The following is a 16,236-nucleotide window of genomic DNA, read 5'->3' as shown; positions in this document are numbered from 1 at the left end:
CACGGAGACAACAACCGTCCACACCAATGATGAAATTATTGTACAAGTCTTTTTTTTATTTTGGTTCAAAAAAAACTTCAGCAATGTGCAAAAATAATTTGTGGTACATTCATACGCCTGCACAAACACAATAGCACAATAAATATCTAAGAGTCCTTTATAAAATACAATTTCAAGTATATACATAATTGTCATTCCTGGACTAATGCCGCTATTATGTATTCTCCTGGTCCAAAAGTAATGTGCAAACGTTTTCAAAGTATTGTTTCTCCGACTGTTCTATTCAAGGGTGTTTCAAGTTTCACAGTGAACTCTGACCTGGAGTGACCAACAGCTTGAAGGAGGCAGGCTTAGCTTTAGTGGAAGATGATGAAAATTGAGCCTTTTCATTTAGTCAGATAGGCATGAGGCTCCCATTTTTTGACAGTAAGACAACAGGTACCAAGGAACACATTTAAGTAATGTAATGGGTTAAAAAAAAACTGGTTATGTTTTTTACATCGCTAGTGGGTGAGAAAATGTCCGCTACAATATACAGGTCAGAGTATGTATTGTTTTTCATTTGATTGCTTATGTATCCATCCTTCAAAGGGATTTTCACATGTTTACTCTTATTCATTGACTTTTCAAGACAACGAATGATATGCCATTAATCAATTTTTAGCAACATTAGAATGTAATGTCACTGGTCACAAGGTTTGCTCGGTTAATGCAAAAGGACACATTTGTTACGATCAAAATCAACAAGTGAATAACGATGACTGGGAGTTGTCCTCATGTAAAGACTTGCACTATAGTGCGAAAGGTGATAAAAATACTAATTGACAAGTGACTTAAAGAACGCCTCCTTGGTCCGTGTCATACCTCTCCAGTTTCATTGAAATTAATTAGGTCGTTTTTGCATCATCCTGCTCTCAAAGAAACCAGGAAGTTGCATGTAAACAGAGCAGGAAGTTAGTGAATTTGAACAAAATGTACACATGTACAATATAATGTCTTGTGCCCTCAAGTGTCTATACATCCCAGAAGGGCAATGAAGCCAACTGGGCACAAGGTAGTTCTATACCACTGATGCAACTCAATGGAGAGCCAGGGCCCCCCAACAAAAAATGGGGTTCAATTGGCCATTCCTGTTGCTTTAAGTCCATGTTGGGGAGTCATTATGTTTTGATTCCAAATCCGAGCTGTCACTCGCGGCATCCTGTTGGCTCGTCTGGTCGTCGCTCAGATAGACGTCCTCGGTTATTTCTGCAGAGCGTCTCCGATTGCGACAGTAAAGGGTTTCCTCTTTGACTGGCATGCTTGACCCTTTGTGATACCGCAAATGCACGCCGCTGTAGGCTGGCTTGCCCAGATGCAGGTTCTTTGTAACTGGGGTGAAGTTATATTTCCGCCGATTTTTGGGACGTGAGAATTGTTTTGGTTCACGTGGCGTTACCACCCTGTTGTCGTTGAGAAGGGACGACAAAGAGCATTGTTTGTATGTCCGAATGTCTTTCTGATCTCCTTTCTCCTTCCTCTTTTCCTGTTGTTTCACCTCCTCCACAATCACCACCGTCTCCTCCTCTTCCTCATCTTCCTCCTCCACCACCTTCTGTTCGAGTTCCTGCTCCTCTCTCTCATCTCGCGCCTCCGTCATCTCTTCTGATTTCCTTTCCTCGACCACTTCCCTCTCCTCGACTTCCTCCTCCATCTCGATGTTCCCCACCGCCTCTTCAGCGTCCTCCTTCTCCACTTCCTCTCCCCTCCCATCCTTCATCATCTCTTTCTTATTATTCCCCTCATCATCGTCCTCCCCACCATTATTCTTTTTCTTCTCATCCTCCTTAATCTTCACCAGGTGGATTTCCACGACGTTTTCCTCCCCCTCCTCTTGCTCCTCATCTTCGTCCTCATAGTCCCATTCCTCCCCCTCCTCCCCTTCCCCTATTGTTTGATCAAATGTCTCCTCTAACCTCGTTTCCTCTGACTTTTGTTCTTTTCCCTCCGTTTCCTCAGTTTCCTCATCAACATTTTGGTCCATTCCTTCATCCTCATAATCTTCATCATCATGCTCCTCTTTTCCCTCCTTTCCTTCACCGTTGTGCTCCTCATACCTTCCTTGGCCTTCTCTATCCTCATTCTCCTCTTCCTCCTGCTCCTCTTCCTCCTCCTTGTCATCTTCATCCTTGCTCTTTTCCTTTTCCTCATTGTCTTCCTCCTCACTCTCCTCTGACTCCTGCGTATCTTCTGATGAATCCCGTCTTTCCTCTTGGTGATAATGGTTATCCCCGCTGGCTGAAACTAACACGTATTTTTGTCAATTCACACATTTTGCAACAGCTATCAAAATGGATCAATATCGAAATGACATCTTTGATAATACTGCCTTTGATAATCATGCTGAATGAAGTCATTATTGTTACATTCATGAAAATTTTTCATCTATTTACCTTTTTTTACGGTAATTGGATTATTATCTCATTCACTGCCATTCACAAATGTATTCGGAATTGAAAATATGAGGTACAGCGCCATTTCCGAATTTGTTCGGGTTTTGGTTTTTCTAGCGGGGGTGCCAATAAAGCGCTGGCTAGACCTCTGGCAATGTTTTTCTGTTCCACGAGGGGGCAGCATTTCCCCCTTTTTTCCATGTTAGCGCTTTCTTACAGCTTCAGCTCTTGTTAATAATAATTATAATAATACATTTCATTTATAAGCGCCTTTCAAAACTCTCAAGGACACTTTACAGTCACAGGATTAAAGCGCTATCTAAACCAATATGTTACTATGGCATTTTATTTTAGACAGCCGCCCTCATTTCAAGCTCATATAACTCCAGATTCATAGAACTTAGGAATTAACTCTTTTTTGACGAAAGAAGAGAGTCTAAGGATTACTACACTGCATTGAATGTTTATGTAGTCCGAAAACTCAATATTCTGTGGGTCCTGGAATTCGAGTCACAATGACAAAAAAAAACGGGCACTGGAGTGGACAGTTTTGCACGTCTGGCAGTGAATGAGTTAACATTTGTCCTGAACCAGTACAGGTTTGAACCACTATGTTCAGTGGTAAAATGAGTCTTAAGTGGCACAATCGCCTCACCTGATTTTCGGGCAGAACGCTTCTGGTTGTTCTTCCTGCTTTGTTCAGTTGTACGAGATTTGCGTCGTGCATAATTCTGAAAAGCATAATCATAGTTATTCATTTTTTGATATGAGTAGCCAAATTATTGGGCCTCCTATATGCATACACATGAAATGATGAGGCCAAAGTCCAACACTGCAATTATTTAAATGGCGTACCGAGCTGCCAGGGCTCTTCCACCTTTGGAGCCTTCCATCAGTCTCAGAAGGGTCCGACTTGATCCGACTGTCGGCCTCACTGTTTGTCGAGCCAAGGTCCTCCGTCTGGACCATCTTGCTTTGATTGACTGCTAATCACAAAAGTGTGTCAAATGCCACCAACAATGAACGAGGAAACAAAAAAAAGTCTTTTTGGAACTGTACCTTTTCTTCCACTTTTTCGTGATCGGATAGCATTTCTATGATTTGTCTCTGCTTCTCTTGTTCTGTCAAACTTGAATAAGGAATACAAAATGTAAATTACCGTAAATACTGTCTTGACAAACCAAGTATTTTTTTTAATTACAAATGAAACTATACCAGACTTCTTTCAACTTACTTGAGCTTTCTTGGATAATTCAGAAACTGTGCTTTGTAGGCCCAGAGACACCTCATTGCTCTTGGACATCTTTTTGTATTCTGTTGCTACATGGCGATTGAGTGAGCCTTGAAGCAACATGTTACTCTTCTCCAAGAACTACAATAAATAATGGGAAAAAAGACATAAAAATGAAATCATGGAACCACCTCTTTTCAGTTATTGTAGTTTCCGCTGCTCAGGAATTACAACGAATGGTTGGACCTATTACCACTTAGCACAAATAGAATCGTGAATGGAACACGTGTATTTTTGTCATCCCGTGATTGCATTTACTAATTCAGACAATTATGTATGTTGATCTGAATGGTGCCAACCCACGAATGAGAACATACGTAAATGTTCATGCTCATGTGGAATTGACATTTTGATACTCTTACGGCGGAATTTTTGAACAATGCTCTGCTCACTGGCCTCCCATTAGGTACACATGCATATTCAACATATTCAAATGCAGTTGTTCATAAGTCATTCACTGCCATTCCCAAATTTATTTGGGTATTCTCAAATTTGTTTGGTTTTGTTTTTTGTTGCAGGATGTGCGGTGCCGATAAACCGCTAGTTAGACCTCTGGCAATGTGTTTTCCCTTCCACGAGGGGGAAGCATTTGTCTTTTGTACAGCAGCCGCAAATTTCACCTCATATTACTCCAGACCCATATAATTTAGGAATCAACTCTTTTTTCTAATGAAATAAGAGAGTCTAAGGTTTCTTACACTCCATTGAATGTTTATGTACTCCTAAAACTCAATATTCTGTGGGTCCTGGCAAAATCCCTGGCACTGCAGTGGACACATTTTTGCACAAGTCTGGCAGTGAATGAGTTAAACTTGTTAGAGATCATGAACCTAAACGGTTACAGGCTCATTCACTGAACTTTCATTCGAGAAAAATAAAAATGGGACAGGGGGAAACGTAAATAATTTTTTAAAAAATTATTTATTTATTTTACTATGGCAGAGGCTTTGTTGAACCTCTGAGACTGATTCGCCGAACCCATCAGGTTGGATTGAACCCACATTGAGAAACTCTAAAAAACACTGAAAACAAGTCCTATGTTCTCAAAGCAACTCAGTGAAACCAGTATAATCCATATAAAGGCACACATATCTTGAACGAGATCTTATGAGATCGTACAAGTGCACCAGGTAGTGAATGTTAGTATCCCATTGAGCCGTGTTGCCCCTAAAACATACCTGTATCCTCCTGTCTTTCTCCTCCAGCTGAATGGTAAACTCACTGAGCCTTCGAGTGAGTTCCTCCTTCTCCAGCAGGTGAGGGTTTCGGTTGACCCTCCACTGAAGGTGACTAATCCTGTCTTTGCAGTCCAACAACTCCCTCTCTGTGCTTTGCAGCTTTCTTGCCAGCTTATCACGGCCCGAGCGTGTCTCAGTGAGCAACTTCCGCAAAGCTTTTACTTCGTTTCTGTGCTGGTCTTGTATCTAGAAAATCCAATCACAGACAACATTACAAGACAAAAGAAATAGCCATACTGACATTACTTCTCTATTTGCACTTTCCGGGAACTACAGTAAAGTCTCTTTATATCGATATCGGTTATGTCGATCGTGCTGCTTATTACGATACTATTTCTATGAACGCAAGGAGAAAATTTACATGCCGCAGGATCGGATATATCGATAGTCCGGTTATATCGATATTTTTTCAGACTCCCGAGAATATCGATATAACGAGACTTTACTGTACTTCCATTCCTTTCCGTTCTAAGCTTAAAGGATCTCCTTCCATGCAACGTTAAATGCAGTAGATCATAATTCACCTTGAACAGTTTGCAAGCATGGGTAGGATTTAATGGAAAACAACATTTTTTCTTGTTCTACTTGGAGGACATTCTTTATTGTTTTATTTATTAATTATCGTGTATTGTGACCATTGTAAGTGTTAATTCTAATCTAACAGCCATTACATCTGGGGTTTTTCAAAGGTCTGTTGCTGGATCCTTTTTTTTAGTCTGGATATGCTACAAATTCTTCAGAATGCGGATGTTGGTTATCATGGCTAAGCAAATGATATGCTCTTATTTTTTTCTGTCAATGTCCCCAAATTACACAAATTCACCAAACACACGAATGTTGTCCAAACATTTTGGCTTTTTGAAACTGTCTTTAAAACAAATCAAGTGTAAAACTTTGAGCGTGATTCAAAAGTAAAATAAAACTTAAAACCCCTCACCATTTGTTACTTACATCTTGCAAGATGTCAAGTTCACGGTTTGAGAAATTAGCTCAGTTACCATGCGATTAAGTCCACACTACCTCTGAATATCAAAGATGGCAAAGAGGTGAAAGTGTTCAGACTATTTGCTTGATTCATCAAAAGGTGTGCACTTTTTCTCTGAGAACTTCCGGGTTGATGGTGAGGTACCCATCACTTGTTAGATTTTTGTTTTGTCTTGGGCTCATGATATGCAAAAAGCACTGAATATAAAGCACTATATGGAGCAAATATCACATCTACAGTGATAAAACAATTTGTAAACAAAAGAAAGCAGCAAACTAAGATTAAGTCTGAGTCATGCCATGTCAAATGCCAAAGAATTCACATGAGTTTTATCTGATTTTTCAAGATGGGCAGCGTTAAATTAACATTTATGCAGGAATTGTATTGGTTGACAGATTCAGATCTGAATTTCAGCAGTTATGAATTACAAAAAAAAGTACCAGCCAAAGAACACTGTTAAGGGTTGTATGCACCAATCAGCAGAAACTAGTCCACATTCTTGTTTCAAGTCTTGTTGTTGTTGTTGTTGTCACGATGACCACAAAAACTGCACAAATCAAAGCAAGAAATGACTGCTGCGTGGCGTTGTGTGCTGGTGACATTAACGAGCATCATTTTCTCACACAGTACCAGTGCCATACAAAAGGCGACCCACCTGAGAAATACTCCCATCCAAATCTTGATATTGCTGCAGCGCCACCGTGTGGCGATGCAGAACGTTCTTCAATATTTTGTTCTCAGTCTTCGAATCTTTAAGTTGCTGTTGCAGCACAAAATTCTGGTTCTTAAGCTCCTTAATGTTGTTTGCAGACTGCTCCCTCAACTTCGCTGTGTCCCTAATTGGTGGCAATTTCAACTTGCAAGCTAAATGGATGACATTTTTTGCACGGTGGTTAGAGACGTATAAATATTTATAGCAAAGTGCGCCGTGTTTGAATACCTTCACTTCGCCTATAAGGGTTGAGTTTGTCCTCTTGGGCTTTGTATGAATGTGACTTAGTTTGCAAAGAGCAGCGCTGGCCGATGAGGAGTTTGGGCAGGGAGCATGGTTGGGATTCTCTGATGCATCGTGCAGCATCCCCCTCGGCCCCTGACCTCGGTGCAAAGTCCCGCTGGTTCACGCTCATCGCTCCCTTGCAACAACTTTTTATCCCTTCTACATGCGCATTGCAAAAAAACTTTCAACGCCGCTGCAAAAGGCGGCCAGACGCCAATGGAAATCCACGGCTAACGTTACTGGGCTGTGAACCTGCAAATCCGACTTCAGTGTTGCTTTTAATGACGCAATCGGTTGTAACCTCATATCAGAGCACAGATACAGACGACGCCTACTCATATTACAGGTGGACGACGCGGGCGACATCATACAAATTGGATGATGTCAATAGTTGGCAAGTGGGCGCGACTACAACAACTTCTCTGTAGAATTGAGTCATACCCCAGAGGTCACTTGAAGTGAAATGAGGCGGTGTTTGCGAGCCCCCCTCCGGATTCCACGAGCAAAAAGTTAGGAACACTGAGGTTTTGGGTCAAATTTCAGGATTAACCAACATGAACGCCATGTTATTTACTTACAAGTTTCCTTTCGAATGCAACGCTCCTGCATTATTTGGCGGGGGCGGCGGTTAAAACCTGCTGTTCTCTAACTAAAAAGGTGAAAGGCATCAAAAGTGTTTGATCCACGATTCAACCAATACAATTCCTGCATAAATGTTAATTTAACGCTGCCCATCTTGAAAAATCAGATAAAACTCATGTGAATTATTTGGCATTTGACATGGCATGACTCAGACTTAATCTTAGTTTGCTGCTTTCTTTTGTTTACAAATTATTGTTTTATCACTATAGATGTGATATTTGCTCCATATAGTGCTTTATATTCAGTGCTTTTTGCACATCATGAGCCCAAGACAAAACAAAAATCTAACAAGTGATGGGTACCTCACCATCAACCCGGAAGTTCTCAGAGAAAAAGTGCACACCTTTTGATGAATCAAGCAAATAGTCTGAACACTTTCACCTCTTTGCCATCTTTGATATTCAGAGGTAGTGTGGACTTAATCGCATGGTAACTGAGCTAATTTCTCAAACCGTGAACTTGACATCTTGCAAGATGTAAGTAACAAATGGTGAGGGGTTTTAAGTTTGATTTTACTTTTGAATCACGCTCATACAAAAATATTTTAGGCAAATTCGTGCACAATGTGTTTAGTTGGCAGGCCAACGTAATAAGTAAAAACATGACATCAGTGTCAAAATGATAAGGATTTTAACAAATCCAAACATAAACACACACACACACACACAAAAAAAGATTGTCAATTATGATAACAACCACTGCAGCCAATAGTTACTTTCCTTACTGAGGAGTTGGAAGCACCGGTCAAAAATATATCATCTTGAATGTGTCCCACAGGGAGATTCACAGCTGCCAAAAAGACTTGAGTAGGAAAGATCCAGATCAGGTTGAGAATTCTGGTAGTCATGCGGGGGAGCATCTTCTTCCTCGAATTTCCATGTTGGTGCTTGTTTTCGAGTCTGACTCTCACATGACATCCGGTCCAATCCACTGTAAGCTGGTTTTCCCAAGTGCAGATTTATCGTCATAGGACTATACACGTACTTACGACGAAATTGGGCACGTTTGTGTCCTTTTTGTTGAGGTGGCGTTTTGACAATTGTCTCATCAAAGCTACAAGAATCAGGGCTTTTTTGTTTGGATATCCAGTCCTCATCGTGTTCCTCTTCCATTGATTCATGTGAAGCAACCGTTACCTCCTTTTTGTCACAATGGTCTCCTGCCATTTGTTGGGTGGGGATTTCCTGAAAGTCTGATTTTTTTGTTGTTGTTTAGTTTTACTTTTCACAAAATGTTTGGGTGTGTTTATGTCGACCACAATTACAAGACAAAATAGTGGCTTACCTGTACATTTCTTTGGAAGCTCCATATTTCTCTTAATCTTCACGTATCGAACTGCTAAAGACCCCCGTGGGATATCCTGAAAAACATCCAACCGCAATCATTATTCTCACCCGGAGACTATTCTCCCCACAAATAAATAGAAAACAATGGTATCATTGTGTGTGAAAGAGTGAAATAGTACTTCATTCAAATTTCTCAAATGTTATTTGAATCACATACTGTGCTGGTTGATTTCAGCCATTGTTGCATCTCATCGTCAGACTCAGGAGAGCCGGACTTGTATGAAGATGCCTTTTCGCTCGTCATAGGGGCTATTTCATCAGTCTGGACCATCTTGTTGAATGTTTCTGCAAATTAAAAATGAGATTCACGTATTAGCCATGATTGTCACAAGAAGCAAAGTGCAGACGAGGCTAAGCTACGGAACCTTTTTTGTTTGCCGAAGGTTCGAATCGCAGCGTGACTATGTTGTGGTCTTCCAGTTCTTTCTTTCGTTCCTGTTCAAATAAAACCACCAAAATTAGATGATTTACCACATCTTCACAAGGCTTAGTATCAGTGTGATTGAGCTGAAATTACACAGATCACAATTAATGTGGTTATTGTAATATGAGACACACGGCTGGTTTTAAACCTACTTTAATTTCTCTGGTTAACTCGTAAACCCGTGCTTGCAGAGAGAAGAACACGTCGTAGCTCTTGGAAAGTTTTCGTTGCTCTGCTGCTATGTGGCGATGGAGTGTGCTTTGAAGCAACTTGTTATTTTTCTCCAACTCCTAGAAAGGATTAAACAAAAGTAAATTAACTAATTCACTGCCTAACGATGTGCAAATAGGTTTCCACTCCATGCTATGGTTTTTGTCATTTTCACTCAAATCGCAGGACCCACAAACGATTGAGTTTTAGGATTACATAAACGTTCAATGTAGCGTAAGAAACCTTAGAGTCTAAGGTTTCTTACGCTTTTTTCCTGATGAAAGAAGAGGGTCTAAGGCTTAGTCTCTTCTTTCATCAGAAAAAAAATAATGTGTCGAATTTATTTCTTATCTAGAGTTATCCACAGTGAAAGTGGGGGTGGCTGTACCAAAGGCAACTGCTCCCCGTGGAGAAAAAAAACAACCCGAACAGATTCAGTAATGGCGCTTCACGTCATGCTTTTCAATTCCCGTAATAAATTCGGGAATAGCAGTGAATGAGTTAATAATCACAATTGTACACTGTTGAACATGATGAGCACACCTGTTCCCCACATACAGATTAATTTGTCCTCAAATTGTTTTTTTCATGTATTTCAGTATTAGTTGTGAAGTACTTTTGGTCACTTGAAAAGTGGGGAGCTTCAAATACAAGGCGCTCTGTCCTCACTTGTAAAACATCCATCTTCTTTCATCTTAGGCAACTGGCTAAAATAAAACCTCTCTCATGAGCACCTTGAAGTAGTAATTCATGCCTTTGTCACATCTCGGCTCGATGACTGTAATGCACTTTACTTTGGAGTCAGCCAATCCTCCTTGAAGCGTTTAGGATCATCCAGAATGCTGCTGCTCTCCTCTTGACTGGTACTCGTAAGAAGGAGCACATAACTACTAGTCTGGCATCCCTTCACTGGCTCCAGATACATTTTGGAGTTCTTTTCAGTATCTTATTATTTGTCTTCAAATCTTTAAATGGCCTCGCTACTCCTTACCTCTCCAAGCTCCTACACACCTTTCAGGTCTGCTGACCAGACATTATTAAATGTGCCGAAAAACTAATCGGAGGCTCAGACGCGATTGAGCCTTTTCCGTTGCTGGTGCCACTCTCTGGCATGACCTGCCACCGAACATTCGGCAAGCCCTCTCGCTGCCCATCTTTAAAACCCGTCTCAAAACTCAATTGTACTCTTTGGCATTTGAATCAGCATGATTCCGACTTGATCGTGGTTTCACTTGGTTACACTCATCCCTTTGTATAGGAAATGCATGGAGAGGCTCAATTTCGCAAATTTGCTCACTGGTCCAATAAAATGCTCCAATTCTAGATGACGGAAAACAGATATCACACTGATATCTGATGAAGTAATTTAGTTTTTCTACCCACCACATGCATTCTATTGTGCTGATATACAGTCTGGTACTCTACCTCCTGAGCCATGCTGCTCCTAAACATACCCATATCCGCTTGTTTTTCTCCTTCAGATTCACGGTAGCCTCATCCAACCTGCGGCTGAGCTCTTCCCTTTCCAGCATGGTGGGATTATCAAATATCTGCGATTCAAGCTGCAGGATCTTGTCTTTTGAGTCCAACAACTCCTTCTCGGACTCTTGCAGCTTTTTTGCTAACATGTCACAGCTGTTGTGTGTCTTGCCAAGCAAATTCCTCATGGCCTTGACCTCATTGATGTGCTGATCTTGTATCTAGAACACATATATGTTGAGACATTCTAATGAAACATGTGTTGCAAAAGTATATTCAGTGCCATTTAACATTTTTATCTCTTGCCGCATTTCTGGTTTAAAATATTTGTATAAAGTAGGACGCAAGATTGCAGTGCAACCAAATTAATTCTTTACTTGACGACTACTTTTTTTTATTAAAAAAAAATGCACTACAGCCATCTCACTCAAAAGTGCTCAGAGTATTTCCGAAGAATGCAATATTGACCTACATGACAGAAAACGAATAGAGCACATGTGTGTGTATTCAATCTCAGTGTAAATGCATCCCCATTCGCCAATGGTCTGCGGTTTTGCTAAAGCGCAAATAGCACCACCAAGGCCAAGGAAGACACTAGGCCAAATTGTGATGTTTAAAGTAGGATTTCAAAAGTCTTGTCACAAAAAAGAATTCCACTCAATGACTCACATCACACAAAGCCAACTCATGGCTATAGAAAATATAATGAGCCTAATAGCATCCAGTGTACTACTGCCATAATTAGAGTGAGGCTATAATGGTCTTGTGGATCAAAACCGGAAGTATAACCTGAGATGCCAATCAATTTAAGTCATGAATAATTTCAGGTTTATCCTACTCATCTATAAGTAGACGTGCATACATTCCGTAGCATTGTCAACTTTTATTTTTCTGTCTTTTAAGGTCACTATTTGACTGGAAAAAACAGGGCTGCGTCACACGTAGAAAAATAATTATACAAATACAGACGAAACGGTGTGGTGTTGGTAGTTTACTAGACACATCACATATTGTGGTTTGAGAGCCATTATTTTCTTCAAAACTGAATTAAATGGTCTGTTTTCCCGAAGTATGAGGTCCTCAAATTGTCCCCCAATTATCGACTAAGCCGTTCAGATTGTTTCCAAACTTCCGTTGTAGTGACGTTTTCCATCTACGGCGGGGTTTTACATTTCAAAAAATATATAATTCTAAAAAGTGGTGAGGGTGCGCGGAGATAACAGTGCAAAATGAGTTAATAAACACCAACCTGAGATAGACTGCCTTCTAATCGTTGATATTCTTGGACAGCCACAGAGTGGCGATGTAGGACATTCTTCATCGCTTTGGACCGCGTCTTGAATACTACCAACTGCAGCTGGAGGTCCCCATTTTGTCGTTTCAGATCTCTAATGGCGAGGTTTGTTGACAGTTCATAAGGATTAGGTTTGTCGTTGATGGGAGGCAACTTCAGTCTGTAATCTAAAATTTCGTAGTTTATTGTGAATAGCAGTGACAAAGGACGCAGAAATTCCAAAACGACGTGTCACCAAAATAAATACCTCCACTCTTTCTGTATGGACCCAGTTTGTCATCTAAAGTACTGCGTGCATGAGACTTGGTCGGCCCTGTAAAGATTGTAGGCAGGGAGCACGTTGTAGATGCTTTTCCATTGCACGTTACATCATTGCTTTCCTCCTTTGTCTTCGGTGCCAAGTCTGGCAGTTCCACATTCATCACCTAGCTTTAGGGAGAAAAAAAGAAAACGGCAACCGGCACCACCAAAGCTGCCACACTTCAAATCAGACTGCTTCCAACCCCTCCGACCTCGAGCCTTTATGGTGTCATTAAGTCAAAACAAAGAGTGAGGAGAAATGTCACGAACGGTCGATAAATTGGTGTGATATCACGTGACCACGTTGTTGACGAAGAAAAACGCTGAATATTGTTTGGAGTTTGAATTTACGGATGAGGCTGGTCATTCATAGACGCGGTCGGCGAAAGAAAAGTGCAATGCGTGATAAAACTGCTTATTTTAAATGCGTTATCCCCTTGTATTTATATTTGTTGTGTTTAATGCTCAACGTCCAAATGAATCATGCATATATCTTCTTTTCCTTGAGGCTTTTCCCTTCAAGGGGTCGCCACAGCAAATCAGTGTTCTCCATCTTTAGAGATTTGATCCGCATGTTTTTTTGGCCAAGCTTTTACGTCGGATGCCCTTCCTGACACAACCTTCTGTATTTATCCGGGCTTGGGCCGGGCACAAGAAGTCCCTTTGTGGCTACAGAACAAGCAACTCGCTCAGCAAACACAAAATGGTAATCGGCACAGCAACATATATATTGTTCACATTTTTTGTTGGCATGAAATCAATTAGGCGGCTGGGTGATCCAGTGGTTAGTATATTGCTTGACCTCACTGTGCAGAGGTACTGTGTTCAATTCCAGCTTTGACGTCCCTGTGTGTGCATGTTCTTCCCACGCCTGCATCTGATTTCACCAGGTACATACTCTGGTTTCCTCCCACATTCCAAAGACATGCATGGCAGGTTAATTGAGCACTCAAAATTAAGTGTACCATCCCAATTTAAAACAATACAGAACAGTTCTGTATTTTATTATGTCACACACAAATGTGAACACTGACTAAACAATAACAAAAGAAAATAAATATTAAAATCAGCAACATAGTATATTGGCAGGAGGTCCTGTTGACATCCACCCAGCATTTCAGAAGGTGGAAGTCGTGCACCATTAACACTGTGTATCGTGGGGTCGGGCACTGCTGGGGTTGAAGCCACCAAGGTTGTAATAAAAAAGCTCCTTGCTTACAAAGCCTCAGTTGTGGATGAGATCCACCCAGAGTTCCTCAAGCCTCTGGATCAGTGGTTCTTAACCCGGGTTCAATCGAACCCTATGGCTTCGGTGAGTCGGTCTCAGGGGTTCAGTGGATCCTCCGCCACAGAGGTCCAACCCTCAGTCTAGTCTGCAGTTAGTAGGCACATATGAAACTGGTGGGGTTCGGTGCCTTCAACAAGATTAAGAACCACTGCTCTGGATGTTGTGGGGCGAGGACGGCTGACAGGCATCTGCAACATTGCATGGCCATCGAAAAACGTGCCTCTGGATTGGCAGACTGGTGATGGTTCTTCTTTTTCAGGAGGAGGAGTGGAGGTTGTGTTATTTCCAACAATAGATGCAATGGAATGGCTAATTTTCTTCCTTTAATATGTGTTCTGTTAAAAGTAAATATATAATTGTCAGGTTTTGCTGAATTAAAATACTGCCTGAAATCAGATGGGATAAGATCCAGCAGGCCCATTGACCGCGTGGGGATAAGTAGTTTGGATAACGGACGTACAAAATTTGTACCAAAATGTCTGTCTCAAAAAGGTATGATTTTGTAGATGTTTTTTATTAAAAGCTTTTTCGTAATGTGTTCATTAAAAAATACAAAGCAATAAATTATACACTTAACTCAAAAAAACTGCAGGGCATGCTTGTTTTTCCCCATGCCAGAACCAAATGAGTGACTATATGTAGATTAACACAAACAACGTTTATTGGAACTCGACTACTGTATCACTCGTTTCTAGTTGAAGGCATGAAGTCCCAGCATAACCACCTTATTGCAAACTACCAACCAGCATGTAATTCCCACTCCCCCTGGAAAAGCAAAAGATAATTTTCAGGATTTGATGATGATGAGAGAATGACAAGGAATACATTGCAACCGCAATCAGAGGATTACCTGGGACTCCAGTTGGGAAAGCCACAAGCCGTTCAACGGGGGCGATCCATTTACTGGGAACCACTAGTACTGGGTCAGAGTAATACTTCCAAATCAAAGAAATCATCAGAGCAGCCTGACAAACACCAAAAATACATAGTTAGACCAGGCACCACTTTTTACATGCAATTAAGGTGGAATGATTTAAAAAGGTTAGTTTAGCATCTGAAATGAAGAGGCAGACCTACCTGCAGTAGATAAAAGATAATGTTGACAACCCATTTCATTTTGGCTTGTTGTGCAGTCCTTGATTTCACTGTCGAGAGGAGAAAACAATTTATTCACCTGTCTCATAGTGTGCTCATGTCAATTAGTCAGCAGGCAGTTGTGCGTTAAATGGGAAGTAGAACAGTGATACCTTGACTTGCAGGTTTAATTTTAACTGACTTTAGTTGATTGTTAAATAAATTTCCCCACTGAAATGCAGACACTGCATAAAACTGAATGATAAGAAGTGACATCTTACGTTGGGAGTCTATTTGCTGTAATAAATATTTCAGCTGTATGTGTGTGTATAAAAGAGGGAGTGAAGAAAAACAAGTTACCATGTGTTTTGAGCTGATCTGTCATCTTGTTTGTTTTGCGCTCTAACCGGGCATATCGAGCAAATTCATCCATCATGCTAATTGAAGACAGCTCTTTCTTCATCGCCTGGATCTCAGCCCTCATCTCGTTCTCTTGTTCAGCATCTTTTTGCACCATCTTGGAGAGCTGGAGACATTTCCACAGGGTGAGATGTCAATTCCAAAACATGGCTGTTACTTCGACAAGCATTATCATGAAGACAAAGAACACGCGCAGTCGTTAATGACTGAGGCGTCAACTATACTTACAAACGACGAGATGTTCGGCAAAACTGTTTTCATGAGATTGCAAAGGAAAACCGACCCCAGCACGAGAAACCAAGCATAACAGGCCGCCATGTTAACTGTTGTCTTACATTCTTCGCAAACAAATTTGGAGTCCTGGTTTTTCGAATATGGTGCACTACCTCCACCTGGTGGATGGAGTGCGGTGCCATTTGCTGTTTTGAAAATAATCGTTCGCTCACGACGATAGGACGACATCCCGCTCTATTTTTATATTACATACGTGGCCTTGTTTTCACTTTGAGGGTTGATGGTTGTTTGCTTAGGGTGCGTGGGGTGAGTGAACACATAAAATCTGCACTCATTTAATATGGATGGCTGGCTGGCTTGGTGGATAGATAGATGGCTGGATAGATAGATGGATAGATAGAGGGACGGATCGACAGACGGATAGACAGATAGATGGACGGAGGGACAGAAACAAAGGTGAATGGCGTGTGGTCTTGTCCACACAGGTAAGTTGCGATGGTTCAAAAATATGTTGCCTCCTCCTCTACACCAATTGGCGCAAAATAGAGGCGGGACCGAATGTTTTCTGCGACGTCGGTAGGC

At 41.1% G+C, this 16,236-nt stretch overlaps 3 protein-coding genes across 6 annotated transcripts; all 3 read right to left on the bottom strand.

Annotated features, from left to right (window-relative positions):
• Window positions 1-99: 99 nt before the first annotated feature.
• LOC148888178 (uncharacterized) lies at window positions 100-7,657 on the bottom strand. Of its 4 annotated transcripts, none has more exons than XM_089013935.1 (8): window positions 6,887-7,657; window positions 6,602-6,810; window positions 4,902-5,147; window positions 3,667-3,804; window positions 3,492-3,561; window positions 3,288-3,415; window positions 3,088-3,163; window positions 100-2,283 (listed from the first exon to the last, which is right to left on the bottom strand). In XM_089013935.1, the coding sequence occupies exons 1-8, from the start codon at window positions 7,071-7,073 to the stop codon at window positions 1,139-1,141; spliced, it is 2,199 nt and encodes a 732-aa protein (XP_088870061.1). In that variant the 5' UTR covers window positions 7,074-7,657; the 3' UTR covers window positions 100-1,138. The 4 variants fall into 4 exon arrangements, with proteins under 4 accessions (XP_088870061.1, XP_088870060.1, XP_088870057.1 ...); XM_089013934.1 differs by having other exon boundaries at window positions 100-2,277; XM_089013931.1 differs by having other exon boundaries at window positions 6,602-7,657.
• Window positions 7,658-8,089: 432 nt separating this feature from the next.
• Window positions 8,090-14,219, bottom strand: LOC148888177 (lebercilin-like). The gene is made up of 8 exons (XM_089013938.1): window positions 12,586-14,219; window positions 12,294-12,505; window positions 11,020-11,265; window positions 9,508-9,645; window positions 9,297-9,366; window positions 9,089-9,216; window positions 8,870-8,945; window positions 8,090-8,777 (listed from the first exon to the last, which is right to left on the bottom strand). Exons 1-8 carry the CDS (start codon window positions 12,758-12,760, stop codon window positions 8,341-8,343), a joined length of 1,482 nt encoding a protein of 493 aa, XP_088870064.1. The 5' UTR covers window positions 12,761-14,219; the 3' UTR covers window positions 8,090-8,340.
• A 202-nt stretch (window positions 14,220-14,421) lies between these two features.
• Window positions 14,422-15,774, bottom strand: get1 (guided entry of tail-anchored proteins factor 1). The gene is made up of 5 exons (XM_089013949.1): window positions 15,649-15,774; window positions 15,361-15,526; window positions 15,004-15,071; window positions 14,777-14,891; window positions 14,422-14,691 (listed from the first exon to the last, which is right to left on the bottom strand). The coding sequence occupies exons 1-5, from the start codon at window positions 15,736-15,738 to the stop codon at window positions 14,618-14,620; spliced, it is 513 nt and encodes a 170-aa protein (XP_088870075.1). The 5' UTR covers window positions 15,739-15,774; the 3' UTR covers window positions 14,422-14,617.
• Between the last annotated feature and the right edge of the window lie 462 nt (window positions 15,775-16,236).

This window comes from Hippocampus bargibanti, linkage group LG14 (genome assembly GCF_051943395.1).
Source record: "Hippocampus bargibanti isolate YZ-2025 linkage group LG14, ASM5194339v1, whole genome shotgun sequence".
Taxonomy (NCBI): domain Eukaryota; kingdom Metazoa; phylum Chordata; class Actinopteri; order Syngnathiformes; family Syngnathidae; genus Hippocampus; species Hippocampus bargibanti.
This window is presented reverse-complemented; position numbering and strand designations above follow the sequence as displayed.

What these genes read in the sequence shown, in the direction of transcription:
- LOC148888178 (XM_089013931.1), bottom strand. Translation starts at nt 7,024, where the DNA reads ATGCTGCACGATGCATCAGAGAATCCCAACCATGCTCCCTGCCCAAAC. An exon ending in AATTATCCAAGAAAGCTCAA is followed by an intron (nt 3,562 to 3,666) that starts GTAAGTTGAAAG and finishes TCCTTATTCAAG; the next exon opens with TTTGACAGAACAAGAGAAGC. An exon ending in ACGAAAAAGTGGAAGAAAAG is followed by an intron (nt 3,416 to 3,491) that starts GTACAGTTCCAA and finishes TGTGATTAGCAG; the next exon opens with TCAATCAAAGCAAGATGGTC.
- LOC148888177 (XM_089013938.1), bottom strand. Translation starts at nt 12,760, where the DNA reads ATGAATGTGGAACTGCCAGACTTGGCACCGAAGACAAAGGAGGAAAGC. An exon ending in TCCATACAGAAAGAGTGGAG is followed by an intron (nt 12,506 to 12,585) that starts GTATTTATTTTG and finishes ACGAAATTTTAG; the next exon opens with ATTACAGACTGAAGTTGCCT. An exon ending in AGAAAAACAAGCGGATATGG is followed by an intron (nt 9,646 to 11,019) that starts GTATGTTTAGGA and finishes AATCCTTTCTAG; the next exon opens with GAGTTGGAGAAAAATAACAA.
- get1 (XM_089013949.1), bottom strand. Translation starts at nt 15,738, where the DNA reads ATGGCGGCCTGTTATGCTTGGTTTCTCGTGCTGGGGTCGGTTTTCCTT. An exon ending in AGATCAGCTCAAAACACATG is followed by an intron (nt 15,072 to 15,360) that starts GTAACTTGTTTT and finishes TCCTCTCGACAG; the next exon opens with TGAAATCAAGGACTGCACAA. An exon ending in TTATCTTTTATCTACTGCAG is followed by an intron (nt 14,892 to 15,003) that starts GTAGGTCTGCCT and finishes GGTGTTTGTCAG; the next exon opens with GCTGCTCTGATGATTTCTTT.